This window comes from Anabrus simplex, chromosome 3, assembly GCF_040414725.1.
Source record: "Anabrus simplex isolate iqAnaSimp1 chromosome 3, ASM4041472v1, whole genome shotgun sequence".
NCBI lineage: Eukaryota > Metazoa > Arthropoda > Insecta > Orthoptera > Tettigoniidae > Anabrus > Anabrus simplex.
The window spans coordinates 285,652,584-285,678,967 of NC_090267.1; the positions used below are offsets into that span (position 1 = coordinate 285,652,584).

The 26,384-nt window shown below is 41.6% G+C and overlaps 1 protein-coding gene across 1 annotated transcript in view; it reads left to right on the forward strand.

Annotated features, from left to right (window-relative positions):
• The window catches only part of LOC136867230 (condensin-2 complex subunit H2), a 266,034-nt gene that overhangs the window by 210,948 nt on the left and 28,702 nt on the right, over nucleotides 1–26,384 (forward strand). Inside the window, exons 10-11 of the mRNA XM_068227053.1 lie at nucleotides 7,162–7,209; nucleotides 7,293–7,340. Of these exons, the coding sequence (XP_068083154.1) occupies nucleotides 7,162–7,209; nucleotides 7,293–7,340 (96 nt within the window). The remainder of the gene's footprint in view (nucleotides 1–7,161; nucleotides 7,210–7,292; nucleotides 7,341–26,384) is intronic.

The window sequence follows — 26,384 nt, forward strand, 5'->3', positions numbered from 1 at the left end:
AAAGGTTCTCTCCTAGACGTCACTGAAAACCTCTATATTCATTTAGACCAATATTTCAATCCCAACCTAAACTTAAATGATATCTCAGAGAAACCAAAGATCCTATTCGACTTTCTCATTGAATTTTTCAAAAACATGAATATCCCGAAAAACAGATCGGTCTTTCAGATTATGCATAATACTTTGTCACGCCACACACTTTCACCACATCACCCTCCATACTTCCCTTCCTTCCACTCCTCCTCCCCTACCACTCCTCCCCTCCCCCCTCCTAATCCAACAATGGCCGCTCCCCAGACCTAAACTATACAACACGCTCTGTTTCTTCTTCATCTCGCGACATAGCTTTTCCGCCTCATGTCCCGCAATAAACATCACAGAAACCTGCCCCCCCCCCTACACGTAATGCTGCAACAATACACCACAAATACTGGCACAGTCAACCTCCAAACTCTCAAAAACGTATCCCTGAATACCAATTTTATATTCCTGTCGAGCTGAATACCGGACCTGTGAAGATTACAAGATTATTTTGTGCATCTACAGAATGGTTGTTATTGAAGCTATGTAATATAGAGAGAGACTTTCATAGGTGGTTAAATGAAGAAGTTATATCATGTTCAAGATCATCCTTTCACATCTCTACACAGTATTTAAAATACAACTCTTCTCAGAAGAACTCTTAAGGTTTCACCTTACTCTTTCCTGCCTGCTGGCTCTTTAGAAATGTGTGCGCATGCGTTTTTATATTCAGGTATCATTCAAGGCTAATATTTTCGCACTGCAAGTTGTGTGGTTAAGCTCATTTTTAATATGCATTACGATGCATTTGTTTCTACATTCGGCCCTGTTTTCATCTCCTCGTAAGATGTGTATTGTTTAATGTAACACCTTGTGTAAAAATTGGGTTAAATGAAGGAGTTATATCATGTTCATAATCATGCTTTCACGTCTCTGCACAATATTTAAAATGAAATTTACCGTTGGTCTTTATAGCTATTGTTGAAAGTGAAGGAGAATTTCCTGTTGTATATGTTTATCAGGAACTCAAGGGAGACTTCATTAGCTAGTCGGAACATAGAAAAAATGATGAACTCTTCTCAGAAGAACTCTTAAAGTTTTCACTTTACTTCTTCCTGCCTGCTGGCTCTTCGGAATTGTATGCGCATGTGTTTTGTATTCAGGAATCATTCAAGACGAATATTTTCACACTACAAGACGTGTGGTTAAGACTATTTTTAATATGTATAACTTTCCCTGTTTTTATCTCCTTGTAAGATGTATATTGTTTAATTTCCTGTTGTGTATGTTTATCAGGAACTCAAACGAGACTTCATTAGTTAGTCGGAACATTGAAAGTATGATGAACTCTTCTCAGAAGAACTCTTAAGGTTTCACCTTACTTTTTCCTGCCTGCTGGCTCTTTAGAAGTGTGTGCGCGTGCGTCTTTTATTCAAGAATCTTTCAAATTCAAATATTTTCGCACTGCAAGTTATGTGTTTAAGCTTATTTTTAATATGTACAACTTTTGCTCTCTCAACGGTGCATGTGTTTCTACATTCGTCCCTGTTTTTATCTCCTCGTGAGATATATTATTTAATGTAACACCTAGTGTAAAAAATGGGTTAAATGAAAAGAGTTACCTCACGTTCAAGATCATGCTTTCACGTCTTTGAAAAATGAAATTTACCGTTGGTCTTTATAGCTATTGTTGAGAGTGAAGGAGAATTTCCTGTTGTGTATGTTTATCAGGAACTCAAGGGAGACTTCATTATTTAATCGGAACATAGAAAAATGATGAACTCTTCTCAGAAGATCTCTTAAGGTTTCACTTTACTTTGTCCTGCCTGCTGGCTCTTCAGAAATGTGTGCGCGTGTGTTTTATACTCAGGAATCATTCAAGAAGAATATTTTCGCACTGCAAGATGTGTGGTTAAGGTTATTTTTTAACATGTATAACTTTTGCTTTCTCAACGATTCATTTGTTTCTATATTCATCCATGTTTTTATCTCCTTGCAAGATTTATATTGTTTAATGTAACACCTTGTGTAATATGAATGCCTACACACTGGCCTATTTTCCCATTTTTTGGCTGATGATGACGCCAACACAGCGTCGAAACTAGTCCCGAGTGCAAATACATGTTATAAATAAACCTATAACATTTTTGTATTGAAAAGGTGGAACCTTTCTAGTTTTTCCTATCTTCCATTCATAGCAGGTAAACAGAGCGGGCAGGACACTCTGCACAGAGGAGACAAACGTCTCCAATAGCTGGACAGCTGACTAGCTCGCAGTGGTGAAAAGCAGTCTCTCAGGACACCACACAGCATATCCTCGATGAGGCAGCGGGTTACAGGAATAGAATAATGCTGTCCCCACATCACGTAGCCCAGCACCAAGCACCAAAGCGGGAGGCTGCAAACTTCTCCTAGTGGATCGACTGGCCATCTCGACTCATTAGGATCGGCTTTCAGGATTCTCCAAAGTCTAGTTAACACCACACTGGCTCCCAGGGAAATTCCTGCGACATAAATCAAACACAGCAGAAAGGCGGCACCAAAATGAGGTAAAAGGATTGGGGAACAAGGAATACTTCTCAAACGTAGTAAACTAATGAACGACAGCACATTACACACACAGACATACTTAATCTAATATGAGGCCTCAAAACAGAGAATTGACATGTCAAACTAAGAAATATATATATACAGAACTTACAATAGTAAGTAACCTGGAAATACTTTACAATATACAAATGTGACCTGACAAATCATAGCTTCAGGCATAAATTTATGGAAATAAAATAATACATATCCCATAATTGACCTGTATGTCAGCGGTCCAAACATTTACTATCTTGGTCATCAGCTTCTGAATAAGTTACAATTTTTAAAGGCAGAACGCCTCATAACTTTAGACATTACCAAGAGACCAATAGTATATTACCGAAACTTGGCGAAAACAGCAGTTACCAAGACATTCTCTTAATAAAGCATTAAGTGGCCTTTACCTGAGAAAGATGTACATGGGTCAATTTCCTGTTTGAATTATCCCGAACCAAAAGAGTGACGGGCGTCAAATACTTCACTATTTCCCACGGACCTCAATATCGTGGAGCTAGCTTAGCAGCCTGACGATTGGCCTTAGAACTCACAGGATAATTCCTAATAAAGACAGAATCTCCAACCTTGAAATTACCAGCTTTGCGACCCTTATTATAATAACGTTCCACACGAGCGTGAGAAGCAAGGAGATTACGACGGGCTCTAGTCCAAGTCTCACGGATGGAGGAGGGTTCAATAACCTCCGACAAAAGGTCATTAATCGACCAGAGATTGGCTAATGGAGAATTAGGAGAGAACGCAAACATGAGTTTGATAGGAGTTTGCCCATGCGATTCATGCTTAGCCGAGTTGAAAGCCAAAGACAACCATTCCAAATTAGAGTCCCAACGAGAGTGATCATTTGAGTGATAGGCAATCAAGGCTGATCTCAAGTTGCGGTTAAAACGTTCCGCATATGAAGGATTTGGGTAGTGGGGAGAAGTCGTAATATGGTCTATCCCTAACCCAAAACAGAACTTCTTAAATGCATGAGAAGTGAACACTGAAGCATTGTCCGACACTAGATACTGGCAAGGACCAAACGTTCCAAAAATCTGTTTCAAACATAAGACAGTACTTTTGGTTGTGGCATCACGCGTGGGAAATAACCAAACGAAACGGGAAAATGCATCAACACAAACTAGCACATATCTATGGCCAGACCGGGAACGCGGGAAAGGTCCTAAATGGTCTACAAACAGCTTCTCCATAGGGCGATTAGCTTGTTCAGAGGCAAAGAAACCTAATCGGGTATTCTGAGCTGGCTTACTTAAGGAACAGACAGTACAAGATCGAATGTACTTACGAATATCTCCATCCATACCCTTCCATATAAAATGATTTCTAATCTTTGCTCGAGTTTTGAAGATCCCAAGATGACCACCTAAAGGGGAAACGTGGAAATATTTGAAAATCATAGGGACTATGGCAGATGGAAGAACCACTTTCAACTTACGATCATTACGAGAAACACAAAGCAGCACACCATCCTTGATGACGTATGGCTTGACTTCTTCTCCCTCAGAAATTCTCCGGATAATGCCAGCGAGAGTTTCATGTTTTCCTTGATGCTCATGCAATCCCTGAAACAATTCGGGAATTTCTAGAAGAACAGAATTAGCTATCTCAACCTTTTCTTCTTCTACCAGATCATCAGTACCAGGGTAAAACATACGACTCAATGCGTCAGCAACAACATTCTCGGAGCCCTTAATATGCTTCACAGAGGACTTAAAAGCGGAAATACGGACGGCCCAGCGAGCGAGTCTACCAATCGAACGAGGCTTCCGCAGAACCCAAGAGAGAGACTGATTGTCCGTCTCAAGGTCGAACTCAGAGTGCTCAATGTAAAAACGGAATTTTTCCAAAACGAACAAGACAGCGAGCGCTTCGAGCTCGTACACAGAGAATTTTACTTCCGCGGAGGTTAACGTTCTGGACGCATAAGCAACCGGACGGCGCCCTAGCTCAGTGTTTTGGAGGAGAACTCCAGCAATAGCGCTCCCAGAAGCATCCGTCTGAACAATAAATCGCTTGGAGAAATCCGGGATAGTTAAAACAGGAGGGTTAGCAATAGCAGATTTTAAATCCTCAAAAGCAACTTGCTCTTCCGATCCCCAAACAAACTTCACTCCTTTCTTCCGAAGATAGTTCAATGGAATAGCCCTCTGAGCAAAATTGGGCACGAACTTCCTAAAGAAATTACACATGCCAATGAAACGGGCAACAGCTTTCACATCACGAGGCGGAGGGAACTCACTTATCGATTTGGTGCGATCAGGATCAATATTTACTCCACTAGATGACACAATATGTCCCAAGAACGAAATCTATGGTCTGGCGAACGAGACCTTGGTAGGTTTGACAGTTAAACCTGCCTTCTGAAGACGGCTAAAAACTTCCCGCAGACGATGGACATGTTGATCAAAATCCTCACTGAAAATAATCAGATCATCTAAATAATTTATAACGAACTTGAATTTGATGTCAGAAAGAACTGTGTCTAACAAACGAGACAAAACAGAAGCACCCGTGGCAAATACGAACGGGATTCTCTGGAATTCGAAAAGGTTCCAGTCTGTAGCAAAAGTTGTTAAATGCTTAGATTCCTCTGCCAGGGGAATTTGAAAATATGCCTGATTCAGATCTAAGGAAGTGAATACCGTAGCCTTACTGAACCAAGCAAAACACGATTGTAAATCAGGCAATGGGACAGATTCAATAGCAATATTCCTGTTCAGTGCCCTATAGTCAATTACAGGACGCAACCCACCTTGTGGTTTAGGAACCAGAAATACCGGTGACGAGTAGGCAGACGTAGACCTCCGAATGATACCTTGATCTAACATAGCTTGGATTTGCTCCTTGAGGACTTTCATTTTGGGTGGTGCTAAACGATACGGTGGTGATTTAACAGGGGTGTGATTGGTAAGTTCGATCTTGTACTCGAGGACGTTTGTTAGCCCTAGTTTATCCGTAAGGACATCGGAAAATTCCTTACACAAACTCTGAATACACCCTGCTTGCTGAGACGTCAGATGGGACACATCAGGTAGGGCAACATCAACAGACGACAACATAGTCTCATTTGACTTGACATTTCCATTCAAAGGATATTGATGAAACACAGGGATCAATACCTTGGGCTGAAACTGAAAATGAATAGATCCTGCAGACAAATTATGAATGAGCCCAGAATGTGTAATGAAATCGGCTCCCAGAATGACTGCACAGGATAATTCTTTCACAACCACGAAGCTGAATTTCCAAGAAAAGGAAGCTATTCTTACAGAAACCCTAAATCTGCCAAGAATACCTAGCTTACTGCCATTCGCCGTCACATACGTAGAAGACACAGGTTCTATTTTATTAAACTTATTGGAGCTCGTTAACAGTTCATAAAGTTCCTTATCAATCAAGGACACTACGCTCCCAGAATCAACTAGGGCAGACATGGGTACCTTGTTTAGTTTAACATTCATATAGGGCAGTTGAGGTCGATGAATGGCCTTTACTCGAGTCCAATCTCGCAAATTACTAGGAGACCCAAACAAACGGCTTTCAAACAAACTTGAAAGATCAGAACAACCTTCAGTTTCAGGAATGAACATCGGCGAAGGACCGTTGAGTGCGTCCGGCACTCCTTCTGCTACTCTTTTACATGATAGCTTTCCTAGTCAACTTCTGTTGGCGTGATCACCTGTAGATGATTGGGTACGATTTCGTTGAAGTACAGGACAATTAGGACGTACATGTGTGTTAGACTCACACTCGTAACACTTACGTTCTATGGGCAGAGAACCGGAGTCACTACTGCTAGGTTTAGAAAACTGCCGCCGAGGACAAGCATCCATGAGTAAATGGATATCCATGGTTTTCTGTGGTTTCCCATTTTCACACCAGGCAAATGCTGGGGCTGTACCTTAATCAAGGCCACATCACTAGGATTTCCACGGCCAAGTACATTGTTCTCGCCGGTTGGTACGCTGCTTTCTTCCCACACAACCACCCAATCAAATATAAATCAATATAAATTCAACAGTTACACACAGGCAAAAAGCAGTTTTAATTTTAGCCTGACATTCTCATACGATTCATAACAAGCTGAATTTTTTACAGCTATGATCCCACAGTATTGAGAAAAAAGTTATTTCACAAAATTCATAAAAATCTTTTTGCAAATATGAGGTGAAATTAAAACTTGGTATACAGATCAACAAGAAGTTCCTTTAAGTCATATTAAAGTTTGGTAACAGTCACATCAATCCCTTTATTGAATTTTCTAAGTGATAGCTCCATTGGAAATGAAAAAAATTACCAGCACTTTTTTGTTCAGCCTGCATAAAAATTTTAACTTAGTGCAATAAAAATATCTACTCCACATAATTAAATGTAAAATAAAATAAGCTAAATTTTGGTGTAGCTAGTTTCTATGTGGTGCAAAGGGGAAAAAAAGAAACTAAACTAAAACATATGTGTGTGTGTATGTTTTTCTTTGTCAAGAGACCATTCCAGTACTCCATGTTTATTTTGTTTTCTTTCATATTGTTTCAGAAGAGATAGAAGCCCTCAGGATTCAACTAGCTACTGAGTATGTTGGAGGTGAGTACTTTTGAAATATCATTTTATAATAAGAGTTAAAGTAGTGAAGCAACATTGTAAAGGTTCTGTTATTTACTTTTCAGATTTTATAGGGTTTGAAGATTACGAATACTCCAGTGGAGAAGAAGATGGTAAGTTTCATTACACATATCTTAAAGTACATTTCGAAGTATAAAAACTGCATGGTGTTTGATAATATTTCTATAATTAAAATTTGGAAACATATTTTCTGGGAATACTACATTGTGTTACTTGACAAAAATATAGGATTGTGCATGAAAGTTTATATGTGACCTCCTCCTCCTCCTCCTCCTCCTCCTCCTCCTCCTCCTCCTCCTCCTCCTCCTCCTCCTCCTCCTCCTCCTCCTCCTCCTCCTCCTCCTCCTCCTCCTCCTCCTCCTCCTCCTCCTCCTCCTCCTCCTCCTCCTCCTCCTCCTCCTCCTCCTCCTCCTCCTCCTCCTCCTCCTCCTCCTCCTCCTCCTCCTCCTCCTCCTCCTCCTCCTCCTCCTCCTCCTCCTCCTCCTCCTCCTCCTCCTCCTCCTCCTCCTCCTCCTCCTCCTCCTCCTCCTCCTCCTCCTCCTCCTCCTCCTCCTCCTCCTCCTCCTCCTCCTCCTCCTCCTCCTCCTCCTCCTCCTCCTCCTCCTCCTCCTCCTCCTCCTCCTCCTCCTCCTCCTCCTCCTCCTCCTCCTCCTCCTCCTCCTCCTCCTCCTCCTCCTCCTCCTCCTCCTCCTCCTCCTCCTCCTCCTCCTCCTCCTCCTCCTCCTCCTCCTCCTCCTCCTCCTCCTCCTCCTCCTCCTCCTCCTCCTCCTCCTCCTCCTCCTCCTCCTCCTCCTCCTCCTCCTCCTCCTCCTCCTCCTCCTCCTCCTCCTCCTCCTCCTCCTCCTCCTCCTCCTCCTCCTCCTCCTCCTCCTCCTCCTCCTCCTCCTCCTCCTCCTCCTCCTCCTCCTCCTCCTCCTCCTCCTCCTCCTCCTCCTCCTCACAATCATCTGGAACCAGCTTTCCTGTTCACTCTCTTCTAATACTGTCTGTCTTTGACCCTATCCTTGGATATCATGTTCTTTCAGGAGTTTTGAAACACAAACTTTCCATCTCATTTTCAATTGTACCATTGCTGGATTTCCCTCAACCTTCTGTTGGTCAAGTTGATGTGCGAAATAATCTTCAGTTCACCTCTGAAGATGCTCTTACCACTTCATTCGCTCTTCTTGAAGCTTTTCCTCAATGGGAGTTACCCCTAGAGACTTGCATATAACAACATTCTGGATTTTATCCAGTTGGGTTACCCCATGAGCCCATTTTAACATACACATTTCTGCACCATGGAGTTTCTGCTCATCTATTCTTTTTATAGCGCAACATTCACTATCATTTCATATCTTTTGCCAGTAAGGTGGAGGTGTCGCACAGAACTCCTGTTGCTGTCCTCCATTTTGACCATCCACATTTCATCCGATTGGTGACGTGCCTATCAATGTCTCCATCTGCTTGCACCACGGATCCAAGATAGTAAAGGTGCTGGTTTGATGACCTTCGTATTGTCAAGAAGCAACCTTGTACAGACAGTACTTAGTGTATTTGGCCATCCATCAAAAAATTGTAGTACTCTGCTGATCTTTAACCCATTTTCCTCTAAAAAATTCTTCCAGCTGTTAAATTAGTCTTGAAGTGCACCCACCACACTGTCTGCCACCAGCACAATGTCATCGATAAACAACATTCTCCATGGGTCTTCTTCCTGGATGTGCTTGGACAGTTCGTCAATGATCATTATGAAGAGGTACTGGCTAAGATGCAGACCTACTTTAACCGCAAAATTTTCTGTGGACCTGCATGAATTGTGTTCAGATGTTTGGCATTCATCATATATATCTTTAGGTGACATATGAATGTGGAACCTTTTTTTTCTCTTAAGGGCCGGCCAAATCAGATCTTTTGGCACTCAGTCATTGTCCTTTCCAAATGTATAAAGACAAAAGACAAAAGGGCAAATATGGCATCAATTGTTAATCTACCAGTCATAAATGTGAATTTTTTTTCTAGGATGCCTCTACCCTTAGCCTCCCTTTGATGACTCTCTGCCATGCCGTAGTTTTAGAGTATGATAAAAGGTGGTGTTTTTTTTTTTTTTTTTTTTTTTTTGCTTTACGTCGCACTGACACAGATAAGTCTTATGGCGACGATGGGACAGGGAAGGGCTAGGAGTGGGAAGGAAGCGGCCGTGGCCTTAATTAAGGTACAGCCCCAGCATTTGCCTGGTGTGAAAATGGGAAACCACGGAAAACCATTTTCGGGGCTGTCGATAGTGGGGTTCGAACCTATTATCTCCCGAATACTGGATACTGGGCGCACTTAAGCGACTGCAGCTATCGAGCTCGGTGATAAATAGTTTAATCCCTCAGTAACTATCACAGTCTTGTGAATCCCCTTTGATTTTATATATTGTGATATTAATGTTTTTTCTCCAATCCTTAGGAATTTTCCCCTTAAATATGATTTTATTGAAAAATTCTGTAAACCACATGATTCCTTTGTCCTTCATGCTCTTCCAGGCATCAGTGGGGAGGTCCTCCAGGCCCGGGGCTCTCCATTCTTCATTCCTCCCTTAGCTTTTCCCACATCTGCAAACGATACTGGACTCACAAGACCTAGATTGATAGGGGGTTCTTCACAGTGTACTCTGGAATTCTCTTTCTTGAGCAGTTCTTGACAATACAATTTCCAGTGGCTCTTAACTTACTTCTCCTTTGTCAAGACAGAGTTTTGTTTATACTTAATGCACGTAATATGAGCAATGTCCTTTTTTGTTCTTTCCTGTAATTTTGCCAGTCTAAAGATCTCCTTTTCCCCTTGTTTTGTTTCTAGATGTTCATACAAAACTGCATATGCAAAATATCTGGCCGTACTTACTACTTTCTTAGCTTCTCTCTTGGCTTCACAGTATCGTGATATTGGAAGAGCAGTCAAGAAAACATAACTAGTCTCGTTTCTTTTCTTATTGTTGTTGTCAAAAAATCTAAGCACCTAAGATATAACACTTACGACACAATGATATTAAATAAAGATATAAAACATAGCACAGTCCAAAGAATGATCTCGAGTAGTGTCTATCAATTCCCAACATTCTCCCCATCCTGGTCAACCTCTAGGGGGATGACCAGCTTAATTGGTCGGGCTATTTTGTGTCCCTGTGGGGTAAGAACCACAGTCCTTATCTTCTGGTCCCTTCCTTCTAGTAACCTCTCTATTCTTGCTTTTTTCCATAATTGGCGTGGTCGTCCATCTTCTTGAATCAACGCCAGATCTCCAGGTCGGAACTCAATGGATCTCCCAGACTCACCTCGAGTTTCATGAAAGCTCTTGAGTTCTAAGAGGTACTCCTTGGTCCATCTTCTCCAGAAGTCATCTGACAGCTTTTGTCTCAGTCTGAATTCTCTTGTCAAGGCAAGTCTGGTAGTCGGTTCTGGTCCTGTTGGCACGGTCATGAGTCCTTCACCAACAAGAAAGTGTGCCGGCGTCAGGGGTTCAGCGTTATCTCCATTGGAGATCGGTCTTGAATTTACCGCAGCTTCAATGTTGACTAGAGTGGTGTTAAGCTGTTCTTCTGTAAGTCTTGATAGTCCCAGTTCTTTTCTTAGGCATCACTTTACTGTGGCTACCATTCTCTCCCACCATCCTCCCCACCAAGCTGCCCGTGGGGCGATGAACTTCCAAGTTATACCGTCTTTGGCGAGGAATTGATGGACCTCCAAAGATGACAGTGCCTGCCAAAGTTCCGACAGTTCTGCAATGGTGGCCTGAAATGTCCTTGCGTTGTCTGTATATATGGTATGTGGCAGTCTACACCTACCAGCAAACCTTTGAAGAGCCATAAGGAATGTGTCAGTGGTCATACTGGAGCATAACTCTAAATGCACCGCACATGTAACAGCACAAGTGAATAGCGCTATGTAAGCCTTTTCCATCGTCATGCCTATTTTGATGTAGAGGGGACCGGCGAAGTCTATCCCGGTAATTGCAAAGGGTTTCGACGGTCTCACCCTATCCGCAGGTAGTGGAGCTTCGATTTGCTGCCCTCTAGGGTTCTTCATGATTCTGCATGGGAGGCAGGCGTGCAAGACCCTCTTAACAGTTTGACGAGCTCTAAGGATCCAGAACTCTTTCTGGAGCTCCGACAGTATTACCTGAACTCCAAAGTGATGTAATCTGATATGTGTTTGCCGAATGAGTAGATACGTGAATCGATGAGAGCCGTCTAGAAGTATTGGGTGCCGTCGCTCCTTAGCGAGGTCCGCACAGTGCAGTCGACCCCCGAGGTGGAGGAGTCCACCTTCAGTGAAGGGGTTGAAGGGTCCTATTTTGGATTCTTTAGGAATTGGTCGACCGTCTTGGAGTGCTTGAAGTTCTAGTGCAAAACATTCTCGTTGAACAGCTCCTATCCAGTATGCATGTGCCTTTGCGAGCTCCACCGCTGTTAGTTCTTCTGTAAGCTTCTCTCGATGGCAAGTGTTATGTGTAAATCGAAGGATCCAACCAGTAATATGCATCAGTTTCCAGTAGGAATTGAACTTCGAACTGTCTATAACGCTGGAATATGTGGTTGTTGTCATTACATGTTTTATGTTTCTCTTCTTCTTCTCGGGAAGTTGCTTGCTTGGAGTTTGAACACCGGATGACCAACATTCCTCACAATGTGCAAGCCATGTGGGTCCATTCCACCACTTGCTCTCATTCAGTATCTGGTCACCACGAAGTCCTCGTGTAAGGTGGTCAGCCGGGTTCTCATGTCCAGGGCAGTGCCTCCATTGACTTGGAGTTGAGTACGATTGAATCTCCATTACTCTGTTGCAGGCGAAGGTTTTCCATCTGTTTGGGTCACTGTGTATCCAACCCAAGGTGACAGTAGAATCTGTCCATAGTATTGCCTGAGTGATATCGTGGCCTGTATCTGCGCAGAAATAGGACAGCAATCGCGCTCCCACTAACGCTGCTAGTAGTTCAAGCCTTGGCAAGGTTACCTTCTTGATCGGTGAGCCTGTTCTTGCTGCAGGCCAGATGTGCGAGTACGTTGTTTCCCATGTTCGTGCGAATGTATAAAACCGCCCCATATGCCCTTTCTGAAGCATCACAAAATACGTGGATCTGAACCTTGCGCGCCGTTGAAGTAGCTAGCCACCACGGAATTTGTACCCGTGAAAGAGAGGATAAGGAGGATGCCCAAGTGTTCCATGATGCTCCTATATTAACAGGTAGCAACTCATCCCAGTCAATTCCCCTGCTCCACGTATCCTGGAACAACAGCTTACCGAGAAGGGATACGGGAATATAACAGTCCGAGTGGATCATAGAATCTAGCCGTAATAACTTCCTCTTGGTGATTGGTCCTTCAGGTAAAACCTTGGTGATATCCTCTGGGTTAATGTAAAGGTTATCCGTTTCTGTATTCCAGTAAACGCCTAGTACCTGCGTCTCTACGTTGACCTCTTGACCTTCGGCTCTCCAGATGGCCTTTAGCGAGTCTGAATTAGTGGCCCATTTCGCTAGGAAGTTCATCAATTTCATCAGTGCAGTAAGTTCGTAATACAGGGCAATCACACCACTGTCATTCTCTGCGCCGGATACGAAGTCGTCCATAAAGGTATTGTCATCTATGAGGGGTGCTGCAATAGGAAATGTCGTCTTGTATCTGTCGGTGAGTTCCCTCAGTGTTGCTGAAAGCAAGAACGGACTGCAAGTCAGGCCGAATGGGAGCCTAGTGAAGCGATAGGTCACTATCTCATCCGTCGTGTGGTAACTTCTGTTACTGTCCTGGGTGACCCTGTACCACAAGAATCTGGTCAAGTCCCTGTCATCCTCATGCAAGATCAGCTGAAGAAATGCCTGTGTAATATCAGTAATGATGGCCATGGGATGTAGCCTGAATTGTAGTAGAATAGCCAGTGTCTCCGGTAGCAGATTTGGACCTGCCTCTAAAGCATCGTTGAGAGACGGAGAGTTGCTTTCGTGAGAAGATGCGTCAAAAACTATTCTCCATTTTTGTTTTTTCCCAGTTTCTCCTTCTTTACAGCTTGGTGGGGGAGATAAAACGTGGTGTTCTTTGGATCTCCAGTAGGTGTGACTTCTATTTGTCCTTTCATGTTATAATCCAGCATTTGGTTGTAGTACACCTCCTTTAGAGTGCTATTGTTTTGAAGTCTTTTGATCAAGGTATCAAATCGAAGTTCCGCATTTATCTTGTTACTTGAAGGAAGAACATCCTGCTTTCTTGATAGGCAGACCACTCTCCGGCGACCTTCGTGATAGGTTGCCTTGAATTCTTGAAGAATAGCAGAGTCTTTCTCAGTTAGGTCTCGATTTTGATTTGAAACTATTCCCATTGTCTCTATATCCCAGAATTTTCTTAGTTCATCATCCAAAGGTGAGCTAGCTTGTCGAATGAAGTTCACAACGGTACAATTCCCACAAGTCCCTGATCAGCTTCCATTTAAGATCCATCCAAAAATTGTCGGAATCAGAACGATCGATTCAGATATTCGAATCGGTGAACCGTCCTTCACTATTTTCCAATAGTGGTCACTGCCAGTTACGGGCAGGTTTTCTTTCGAATCAGACCTAGGGTCTGCTAACTGCAATTTGCGTACGTGCGCCTAAGTTTTGATGTCTTATGGAGCTGCTGGTTGAGGTGAGAGTGAGTGTGCACTTTCATAAGCATTCGTAGAAACCGTAAAGTTAACTCCTTTCATACTGAACCTGATGACTCTGCGCTGACATGATGGGTTAGTCTGGGACTCAAATGTGCAAACAGTCAGTTCTCTTTTGTCGGTGGTTAGTAGCTGCAGGTCGTCTATCAGTGATTTTGATATAAATGTTGCCTGACTTCCACTGTCTAGTATACATCAAGTAAGTCGGCTTAGCCCTGTAGATCCCGTGGTTCTTACTTGAGCTGTCTGCAAGAATGTGAAACCTGGTGTGGTGATATCTATTTTTCCTACAGAAGCTGTGTTGGCCTGATCTTCTGAGGTCCTGTGACTCCTCCCGTTGTCACAAAGGGACTTATGGTGCGACTTCTTGCAGTTAGCACACACTGCCTTTCCTTTCCTTCGACAATTGAACACCCTATGCCCTCGATTGAGGCACAGAAAGCACCGGTTAGCTCTCTTCAGCCTCTGCTTTCGCTCCGTAACGTTTGTGATTTTCTTACAGTCCTGAGCCCAGTGACCTCTTGATTCACAAAAGACGCAAAATGATTCCGGCCCCTTAACCTCTTTTCCTGCTAAGCCTTTAGGATCGGCACGGACGTGAAGAGCTTCCGCCGTAGGGGAGTAGCTTGATGATATGGAGGTTTCACCGCGAATCTTTTGTGTAGAAAGCGCTGCGTCAACTTCCTCACCGAGAAACTCCATTAGTTTGAGGATGTTACCCTCCGAAAGGTCTTTTCGCTTTGCGTGAATGATCCAGCGACGGCATATATCGTCTGGAAATGCTCGGAGAATCTTTGGTGCAAGTACTCGGCCATAGGCGTTCACATCTTCCCCGAGAGCGTGCAGAGCTTGAATGCGGCGATTGCAGTCAATAAACTTAGAATTAAGTGTGTTCGGTGTGGCAAACTGGATGGGCTTAATACATTCTATGTAGTCCAAGTGGGCCTGTATGATTCTATTCTTGTCGCCGTAGCGAGTTTCAAGAATTTTCTTAGTCTCTTCACATGTCTCGGCCGTCACTGTCATGCCCTCAATCAAGTGCTTCGGTTCCCCCTCTAAATAACCCCTCAGAAATATATGTTTATTAATAGTAGAGAGTGACGTGTCCTTATCGATTGACTGTTCGAATTGTTCTCAGAAACGTGCCCATGTTTCTATATTACCTAAGAAGGGTTCTAGTCTTATTGGGGGGAGTCTTAACGTAGTTGAGAGAACAGCTGAGGCAAGTGTTGGTACCGTCTTTGTGTTCGTGAGTATAAGATTCGACATCGCGCTTTCAAGTTTTTTCTCCATCCCATGTGAAATGCGAATGATAGCGCGCTTGGCGTTCTCTATGTATTCCTCACATGTACTTATGTCATCAGTGTACGTGGTGTCATCCAGGAGGTCATGAACCTCATCGTCCAGGACTCTTAATTTATCCAAAGTCTCGTGTAACATATCCTTACAGTACTCGTAATCCTCAGGAGAGGTAGACTCAGTAAACTCTCGTGCTTTCTCCACGAGACGTGATGTTTGCCCTTTCCCTAGCACGTCTTCCGTCTTCTTTTCAATTGGTGTAGTCAAGTGTTCGTGTTACTGCCTTCCATACTGGACCTCTAGACGTGAATTTGCTATAGTAAAATAGTGTATTTGATACGGACTTCGTAATAGCGTGGGAAATGTTTCGTTACTTGATCTATTATTAATCGTACTCTGACGTATTGTGACGGAGTTCAAGGAAAGCCAAGAGATGGCAGCACTGGTCACTCAGTCATGCGAGAAGTTTCCTCCAAGTGAAGTAAATAAACAATATGGCTACCCTTCCAGCTTAACCAATAAACTATCTATGCGTTTATACTACATATACTATCTATGTCCCCTTTTTTATCTTACTATGCCTTATGCGGTATTTGAAAGTTCCTTAAGTATTTCAGATATTAACAGGAACAAAAATACACATCTGAGAAATGTTACCGTACGTTGATGGCTTGGCGTGATAGGTTTTATTTCCACGGCAGCAATTTTCCCGTTGTCTCTTTACGGAACGTGTAATAAACCAATTATGATTTAGTCTCTAGTATATTGCCCATTCGTGCTGGAGTGTAGATCTTCCCGGGTTTCGGCACCAAAATTATATCGTGATATTGGAAGTGCAGTCAAGAAAACATAACTAGTGTTGTTTCTTTTCTCATTATTGTTGTCAAAAAATCTAAGCACCTAAGATATAACACTTATGACACAATGATATTAAATAAAGATATAAAACATAGCACAGTCCAAAGAATGATCTCGAGTAGTGTCTGTCAATTCCCAACACACAGTATTTTAGATGGTCCTGGAGTCTTCTTATCTTTAACTGCAAGCTGGACTTCCGTATTCCACCAAGTTTTTTTTTTTTTATGAAACTATTTTGCTTTGTTTGACTGAAAACTTTCTTCACAGTTTCCCTGACCATGATGACACATTGCATCAAGCTTGAACACATTGCCTTCATCATCAAAACCCAGCATGACATCTGTTTAACAAAGTTCTTCCTTGAGAGTTTCATCAGCTCCCTGTAATCTTCATCACTTTGTTCTTATAGGCTCATGTTTTCTATTTAGACATCTAAGTAACTTGATTTCAGCAAAAAGTAGTCATTGTTGCAAAGTAAGACTTTCTCCTGGGATAACGTTACAATTCTCTACATTCTCAATGCTAAAATAGTCTATTTGAGATTTTGCCCCACCACTTTTATACATTTATACTTTAAGGTGTTCATCCTTTTTTCTCAAAAAAGTGTTGAGCAAAGCTATATCATAAGTCTGAGCTGTTAACATTATATTTTCACCGTCTTCATTCCTCATTCCACAACCGTATCCTCCATGGGATCCCTCAGACCTTAATCTTTCCTGCCCCACATGCCACTCCAGCCACTATTAAACTCACTGGACAAAAAATTATTCACCCTTGGAAAAATCATTGCAAGCATCATTTAATACCGTGTAACTCCGCCTCTGGACTTGATAACCGCCTGCATTTGGTTAGGAAGTGAGGCCACAACGTTGTGCAGGTATGTTGCATCCAGGTTAAGCCACTCGCTGATGACTTGATTGTGTAATTCCACCAAATTGCAGGGGTGCTAATGTCAGCGTTTTAGCCCGCTGTTCCAACATGTCCCACAGATTTTCAATGGGGTTCAAGTCGAGTAATTTTGCAGGCCAATCAAGATGTAATAGGGTGGGGGAGTGTTCATAAAACCAGTCAAACATGCGTCCTGCCCGATGAACTTTGCTTTGCCATTTTGGAAAGTCGGGGTATCAGTAGCATACTCGTCATGCAGATGTTGATTGAAATGCAACACCTGATCACCCAGAATGTTTAAACAAACATGCCAGTTCATGTTAGCGGTCACCTCAGTGAGCAGGCCCAATCCATGATACAAAAAACACCCCCAAAACATCACAGACCCCTCCTCCAGCTTCAATCTGACCTTGCACACATCTAGGATGAAATGCTTCATTGGCCTTCAGTTCACTCGACGACGTGCGTCATTGGAAAACAAGCAAAAACTTGATTCATCAGACCCCATTATGTTCCGTCAGTCGGGTACTGTTTATATTCGATAATTTTTAACCCATTGAAAACTCGCAGCTTTCTGTCCCTGTATGAGCAGTGGCCTCTTACGAGTTGACCAACTCCAACTGTTCATTGCATGCAGTTCCTATCGCAATGTTCTCTCGCTAACAATTTGACTGCAGCAATTCCTGTTAGGTTTGGAAGCAATTTTGATTCACAAGCCATGAAACACGTCTCCGGTCCCTCTCAGTAAGGATCTTTTCCCAACCACAATTCTAACGACGTGTTTCATAGCCACGTGTAGTACACAATTGCTTGTAAACACGTACAGTCCGCTGCAAAACACCAACAAATCCATCAACTTCACGCACAATATGGCCATTGGCATGGCCAAACACGATTGCCTCTTTTTGTCACTTGGTCACATCCTTACATCTACTACCCATGTTGACGTACACTGTCCGCTTGAAACGTCAACATCTCACTGATCACTGCTGCCTTATGCTCACATAGAGACAGTGCACTTGTGGTTGAGAACGGGACTCGTTAGGCTTAACAATCCGTCTGTGCGTGCGCACTAGGGTGACTAATTTTTGGTCCGGTGAGATTAGTAATTCATGTTGGGCAGTTTTGCTTAGGACCGCTTCTAAGTTAGACCAGAACACTTCCTTGATGCTTGAATGACATCCAACTTACGGGACGCAAACACTGACTATATTCAGGACTTCACTTTCCTGCATGAGTTTAATAGCTAAGATTCAATCATTCACTCTCTTCACTTCCACCCATTTCTCTTTAAAGTCGTAGTCAAGCACAAACTCAATTCCGTTCCTCTTGCTATCAGTACACATGTATATAAGTTTAAAACCATCCCTATGTATTTTGATCTTCAGCCTTTCCATCTGGTCTCCTGGATACAAGCAATATTGATTTTTCTTCTTGCCAGAGTTTCTGAAAGCTCATAACTTTTCCTGTTGGGGTCCCAGTGTTCCAGTTTGCAATCATGATGTTCTGAACTTACTTCTTTGGCCTCACATGTCTAGAATTGTGAGATAGCCCTCGTCTGTTACTCACAGTCTCCAAGCGATGAAACCGCACGTCACTTCTGGGGGACGCCCTAGCATTTGTACTTGGTACTGTTAGATACTGATCCATATTAGATTTGGCATAAAGTTTTACAGTTGGTTGCCTGCCTGATGCCAACCCCTCCTCTTTTATCCGAGCTTGGGACCAGCAACAGCAGCTACTGAACTACCAAATTCACCCAGCAGCTCCTGCAGGTGGAATGTGTAATTTAATGAACTTCATAATCATATTTTATTTTCTTACACATATCTCTTTTGCTTTACGTCGCACCGACACAGATAGGTCTTATGGCGACGATGGGAGAGGGAAGGGCTTGGAATGGGAAGGAAGCGGCCATGGCCTTAATTAAGGTACAACCCCAGCATTTGCCTGGTGTGAAAATGGGAAACCACGGAAAACCATTTTCAGGGCTGCCGACAGTGGGGTTCGAACCTACTGTCTCCCGAATACTGGATACTGGCCACACTTAAGCGACTGCAGCTATCGAGCTCGGTCTTACACATATCAAAGCACTCTGATGGCAGCTTAGGTATTTAAATTCATTGTATGTTTGTTACGGCTGCTTGTCAATAAGAAGGGCAGATTCCCATTATTCCTAATACTGCATCACTTATCCCAGTCCAAGGCTTAAATCTTTACATTTACACAAACTGCAACAGTCTCCACTTAAACTAAGGTTGAAGTTGTTGGACTGTTAATTGGTGCCAGAGAAACAATGCCAAGATTTTATGTGAAATATCTGCATAATCTGGGAGTTCCTAATAGAATCCTCCTAGGTGTATCAATATCAGTGATCAAGGGGTCACTTCAAATTATTTACAACCCACTTTAACAACCACTTTTCATTATTATTTTCAACATTGTTGATATATTATACTTTGTCATGTTTGGCAATAAATTGGGAAGTCATTTTTTTAACTTGAAGGCCAAGATTTTTTTCAAGTTCCCAATGTGAAACAACTGCAATATTTTATAGAAAACACTGTATTGTCAACTTCCGATGTACTAGCTTATGTACCCATGCTTCGCTATGGAATTCTAGGTATTTGCTAAAATACTATTTTATTAGATAGCATTGCTCTTAGCATTACTTGAGAAACACCATTGGGAGGTCGCAATATTTCGTTTCTCATGTAAAGTCCAGGTTGGAGAGTATTCGGTAGCGACGATATGACCCTCCGCACTGTGTGGAGGAAACATCATGTTTTAATTCCATTTTAGCTGGCTGAAACTAGGAAGTTCTGCAAGCTCTGTTGTCTTATCAGCTAATTCTTTCCCCTATTTCCTTCAAGTATTAACAAAATTATTAGTGGAAATACACATAAATTGTTGTTCGTCGCGGCTAATCGATTTGTATAGTGACACAGCGAGTAGTGGAGACTTTGCACGTTCTGTGTGGATATGACCCATATGCATTCATCAGCCTGGCAGTCTCTTTAGTGTCTGTTAGTTTCTTAGTGTGTACTCAAAGATTAAGTGATTTTTAAATGTCTAATCACACCGTACTTCTATTTAATTGTTATGTATGTATGTATGTATGTATGTATGTATGTATGTATGTATGTATGTATTTTATGTATGTTGACTGCTTAGCTCTGAGGCTGGTTTGGACCTCAACAGCTCCGCCATCGGCCGTCATAGGTGGCCCAGGCATCACTCAAGAGGCGTACTAGGGAAATGAGTTTTTCCATTGCTTTCCTCGCTGAGCCAGCCGTTGCTATTACATCTCAGTTCTGCCGAGTCCACTGAAATGCTCGCACCAACCGACCCTACAAGTAACATTTTCACACCATTCATAACAGGGACTGGCTGCATAAGGAATGGCATTACTGGCATCACTCATACCTCGGTCACTTTCATGTTGTCAAAGCCAAGGATCAGACTGCGACAAGTCAAGGAAAGGAACAAATTTGTTCTAGCCCACACCAGAAGGCGTAGTGCACTGTAAACAATAGGTCTTGCCAGCAAAGGCAATACATGTGGAAAGTTTTATTGTATTGAATCAAAATCTGAAAAGAAATGAAACTATTATTACCGCACATATTTCAACCCATCTAATCATCTTCCAAGTTTCGTGTGTAAGTCGTAGTATATACACTCTTATATTTCCTTACCGTATCATAACATGGTGAAGTCACAACAGACCCAGCAACCTGGTGATGGATTAAAAGTTGCCTTCAAGAAGAGGAACATTAAGCTGGACAGATTATCAGAAGACTACCTTGGCGAGACAACGGTCGATGATTTGGAACCCTGAACATTACGACATTAACAAACAAAGTGGAGGAAATTGTGGCTGTGTTGGTGGAAAGGAAAATAGACATACGAGGGGGGATCAAATATAAACAGGATTTTATTTTTTATTCAAATTTGTTTATTGAAAATCACAAGGCATCAAGCGCTATGAACTTCATGTTGTTGGTCCGTATTGAACTGAGATAACATATAAATTATAAACAGGAGAGTTTTCCACCTATTCAATACATAATTGTATTTACAATGTTATTTACATTACATGAGACTAATTTCAACCCTACTCGGGGTCATCATCAGCCATATTTAAACATATACAATATTTGACGAAATCCTAAAACATGTTTCTAAGCAGTAAGAACCTTATGAATATATAATTTACAATATGATGTGTGGTTGAATTAGGCCAGGTGCTATGGTGCTCAAAATGTTGCAAATGAAAGTGAAATATTACGAGTGACATAGGTGAGCAAAATATAATACAAGTACACTAAACACGCTAAAAATTCTGGGTATAAAAGTACAAATGAGATGCTCTGTGTTGTAGGTTAATTTCAGTATGATTTTAGAAACATGGTGTATTAGATGGAATTCAGTAGGTCATGGTACTACATAACGATTGTGGACCGAGTGCTATGGTACTAAGAATGAACACAATATAACATGACACATGTAATAAAAGTATACAAGTATGTTCAATGTTTGAGTAACAAATGTGAAGGTGATATTCTCTAGAAAAATTCTTCTGAATTTATTTTCATTTATTTATTTATCGTATGGCAAGTATACAAAAGAGAAAGAAAATTTACAATATATACAAGGACAAGAATGCTGGTGGTGTTCATATTTACAAATCAGTGTCCAGTTGCTGTAGCCATTCTAAGAAGGGAAGTGTAGCACTGATGACATCTCGGGCTGGTCCATCATACTTCCTCAGATAGCACTCCTTGATAATTCAAATGAAAGCAGCAATCAGGTTTACTGTGTGGTAGGACTTCTGCTCAACTGACAGAGACAAACGATTGGCCATTGTATCAGTATTTGCATAATAAATATGATAATATGATACTGTTACCCCTTTTCTCTACTGGGTTGAGTATGAAGTGGGACGAATGTTCGTAGCAATTTTTTACTACCATATGCTCTTCCTGACGTCAGCCTCATCGGAGGAATTAATGAGATGATACGAATTATGTGATATAACCAAAACTGACTATATATACTTTATATGTAGGCCTAAAAGTTTTGTTCACCATTGTTGTCTTTTTACATTTAGAAATACTGCCTTTGAACAAAAATAGCTAGTATAACTCAAAAACATTAATTTCTTAAAGAATAGTGTAGAATGTTTACATGTACAATTTATAGCTCTTTATAGCCTAGAAGGCACGTGTTCACTGCACAAAATTTGAGGTTATTGCATATTGGACCCCCCTTACTTTTCTTGGCTGTAAAATTGGAGAAAAAAAAGTATATAACCTGAAATTCGTGAATAATATTTTGATGATCTAACGGTCTCCTTCAGATTTGGTCATCACAGCTTTCTTTACTGTCTCAAAATTAAAATATTTACATATACTCTGCAAAAAAAAATTATATATATGAAGGAAAGGATTAGTCAGCCATTATAACACAAATTTCCATGCACCATGGTATAGGGTTTAAATCATGGTGTTTCTTATACAGAATCTGTTATTCAAATGGTTTTTACAATCCTCCACATGTTTTACCTGAAACTCAAGAAAATATGTTAGGAACATCTTTAATGGTTGACACATTGCTTATAACAACATACACCAAATTATATAATGAAATATACAGGGTGATTAATTGGAAAGTTCAGAGTGGAATGCCAAGGATTAGGCGCGCTGGGAAGCGGAGACAGCAAGCGCAGTGCCCTCCATGACAAGCAGGCATAGTCGGCTTCTCACAGAAGACAGGAAGGAAGATAGGCCTCCCTCAAGCACTGTACAGGTTACAGTAGGTGTACAAGAAGGAGAGGAAGGAAAGCGGGAAGTTGTAGAGGACAGGTGGTCTAATGTTCTAAGGGGAATGAGATCACAAGCTAAGGGCTCTATTCAGGATCAGAATTCAGGATAGGTGCCTGTACGAAATCGGTACGAGGCACTCCAAGTAGAACAGCCGAGGGAAGATGAGGAACAGGGAACTGTTGCTGAGATGTGCGGAAGTAGGAGGAAGGGAAAAGGTAGGAAAGGGAAATGTAGAGTAGAGGATAGGAAAAGACAGGTGGTACAGGGTCATGGGAAGGAGGAAAGGGAGGAGGAAGTAGCTTCTGCATCAGGAAAGATAGGGCTGACCAGGGATGGGATCAAATGAGGTGGGTAGGGTTGAGGCTCTGGTCTTGGGGGATTCCATCGTTAGACATGTGGGGAAAATGTGTGGAGGAAAGGGAAACCAGGGTAGAGTGTTATCCAGGAATTAGGTTGAGGCAGATGTGGAGGAAAGTAGAAGAGAGGGAGGAGGGGAAGGAGAAGGTGGTAGTGTTTCACGTTGGTACCAACAACATAAGGCAAGCTGATATAAGTACCAACATAGTTGGAGATGTATGGGATCTGGTAAATGCAGCACAGGTGAAGTTTAAGGAAGCGGATATTGTTATCGGTGGAATACTGTGTAGGAGGGATACTGACTGGAGGGTGATTGGGGATTTAAATGAGACTATGGAGTGGGTATGTGGGAAACTGGGAGTGAAATTTCTAGATCCTAATGGGTGAGTAGGAGATAGGGATCTGCTCTCAGATGGCCTTCCTTTAAACCGCAGTGGTATGTATAAGTTAGGAAATTTGTTTGGAAGGGTAATAGGGAGGTACATTCAGGGAAACGGGGTTGTATAGGGAGCGGTGATAAGGGTACAGAGATCTGGAAGTCAAGTAGGGATGACATAAAAATGTTAGTGTTGAACTGTAGAAGTATATAAAGAAAGGAATAGAATTAAGTAATTTAATAGATATATATTTACCAGATATTGTAATAGGAGTTGAATCATGGCTGAGAAATGATATAATGGATGCAGAAATTTTCTCACGGAACTGGAGAGTGTATCATAGACATAGGAGAATTTTTAAGCTACGAGAAAGTTAAAGATGAGAAACATGAAATTCTAGGTGTAAGGCTCATTTCTAAAGATAATAGGCAACTTAATGTCTTTGGAGTGTACAGACCGGGAAAGGGTAGCGCTGACATGGATTCAGAATTATTTGATAAGATAATCAGCTATGTGGGAAACGACATGAAAGGAGATCTGAATTTACCAAATGTCAATTGGGAAGGAAATGCGAACAACAGGAAGCATGGCCAACAAATGGCAAATAAGCTAATATGGGAAGGACAGCTGATTCAGAAAGTGATGGAACCAACTATAGGGTAAAATATCCTGGATGTGGTGCTGGTAAAACCAAATAAGCTCTATAGAGAAACCGAAGTAGTAGATGGCATTAGTGATCGTGAAGCTGTTTTTGTCGTAGTTAAAAATAAATGTGATAGAAAGGAAGGTGTTAAAAGTAGGACTATTAGACAGTACCATATGGCTGATAAAGCAGGCATAAGGTAGTTTTTAAAAAGTAACTATGATCGGTCGAAAACGGTAAATAAAAATATAAACAGACTCTGGGATGGGTTAAAAGGAATTGTTGAGGAATGTGAAAACAGGTTTGTACCTTTAAAGGTGGTAAGGAATGGTAAAGACCCACCTTATTATAATAGAGAAATAAAGAGACTAAGAAGGAGGTGCAGGCTGGAAAGAAATAGAGTTAGAAATGGCTGTGGGAGTAAGGAGAAATTGAAGGAACTTACTAGAAAATTGAATCTAACAAAGAAAGCAGCTAAGGATAACATGATGGCAAGCATAATTGGCAGTCATACAAATACTAGTGAAAAATGGAAGGGTATGTATAGATTTTAAGGCAGAAACAGGTTCCAAGAAGGATATTCCAGGAATAATTAATGAACAAGGGGAGTGTGTATGTGGGGATCTTCAAAAGGCAGAAGTATTCTGTCCGCAGTTTGTAAAGATTGTTGGTTACAAGGATAATGTCCAGATAGTGATGGGGACTAATGCTAAAGAAGTATTAAAATTTACATATGATAACAATGACATTTACAATAAGATGCAAAAGTTGAAAACTAGAAAAGCAGCTGGAATTGATTTCTGGTGAGTGAAATTTTCGAGATATTAAAGAAGGTAAATGGAAGTTGAGAGGGAAGGAATTCTAAGTGCAGAGAGCATAACACCACGAAAGTACAATGTTTTCATCCAGTTATATTTTTAATTCCAAAGCAGTGACCTATATTTTTTGTGCGCTTAAAAGTTTTCTGAAAGTCCAAATTAATTTTTAACGTCAATCCCAGAGGAAGTGTTGAGTGAAATTTTCGAGATATTAAAGAAGGTAAATGGCAGTTGAGAGGGAAGGAATTTGAAGTGCAAAGAGCATAACGGCACGAAAGTAATTAAACCGTACGAAAGACGGTAAACTTTGCATAATGTCGCATCGGAGTCCTGTTCAGAACTTTTTTACAGGAAGAATACCGGACAGAGTGAAATGCAATTTATGTTCTATTTTGTCTGCAAAGGGATCTTCAACCGGCACAATGACAAGACATTTCAAACTTAAACATCTCACAGTTTTCATTTTTGTGTTCTGCGTGTGTATTGTGTTTAAGTTTTATTTTCATGTTCTGCTTGTATAGTTTTATTTTTAATCTTTGTATATAGTGTTTAATCTTTATCTTTGTGTTTCGCTTGTATGGGTTATTTATTATTTTCGTGTTCTGCTTGTATATTATGTACGTGAATAGAGTACTGACGAATGTTTCTTCAACTGTGCAAGTATTCTTTTAATTGGTGAAAATAACATTGTGACATTTGTAAACAAATGTACTGCCAGTGTAACCGTGACAGGTGTATTTCAGAATGAATGAAAATATTCTTATCCTAAAAAAAAAAAATTTAGACATGATTTTTTTGGGTGAGTATTTCATTCAGAGTTCCGACTGCTTTCTCACGTGCCATGAAGGTTTTTCCTGGCCCTAATTACTCACAATACAGGCCAATACATTCAACCGGTGAAAATATTCTTGAACTAGTTACTTTTAAACACCTGCACTGCCATTGTAACCGTGTTATGTGTATTTCATCTTGACCGGAAAAATCTTAACCTAAAAGCAGCCTTTAAACATGATTATTGGGCGCAAATTTTAGTGTTCCGACTGTTCGTTCACGTTCCGTGCAGCTTTATGCTGGATATGGCCATAATAACTACGCAAGGGCACACACCACACAACACGTTCGGTACAGGCATATTCCCGCTGGCGCGGAGCATGTAATGTTGCCTCTCGAAGTTCTCTCTACTGTGCAGTTACAGTCCCGTGTCCCGTGCGCCCACTGCACAGTTCTAGGTGAAGGACAGTGCATAGTGGCACTTCTGACGGGACAGCGAGTTAGTGTCTCCGTCTCGCTTGAGAATGTTTCGGAACAATTGACACTCGATGTTCTGGAACAGCGGAACATAACTGTGCACCGGCACAGTGTGCCGAAACAGGGACATAGTGCCCACCCCTAGAAAATAGATCTCAGAGAAT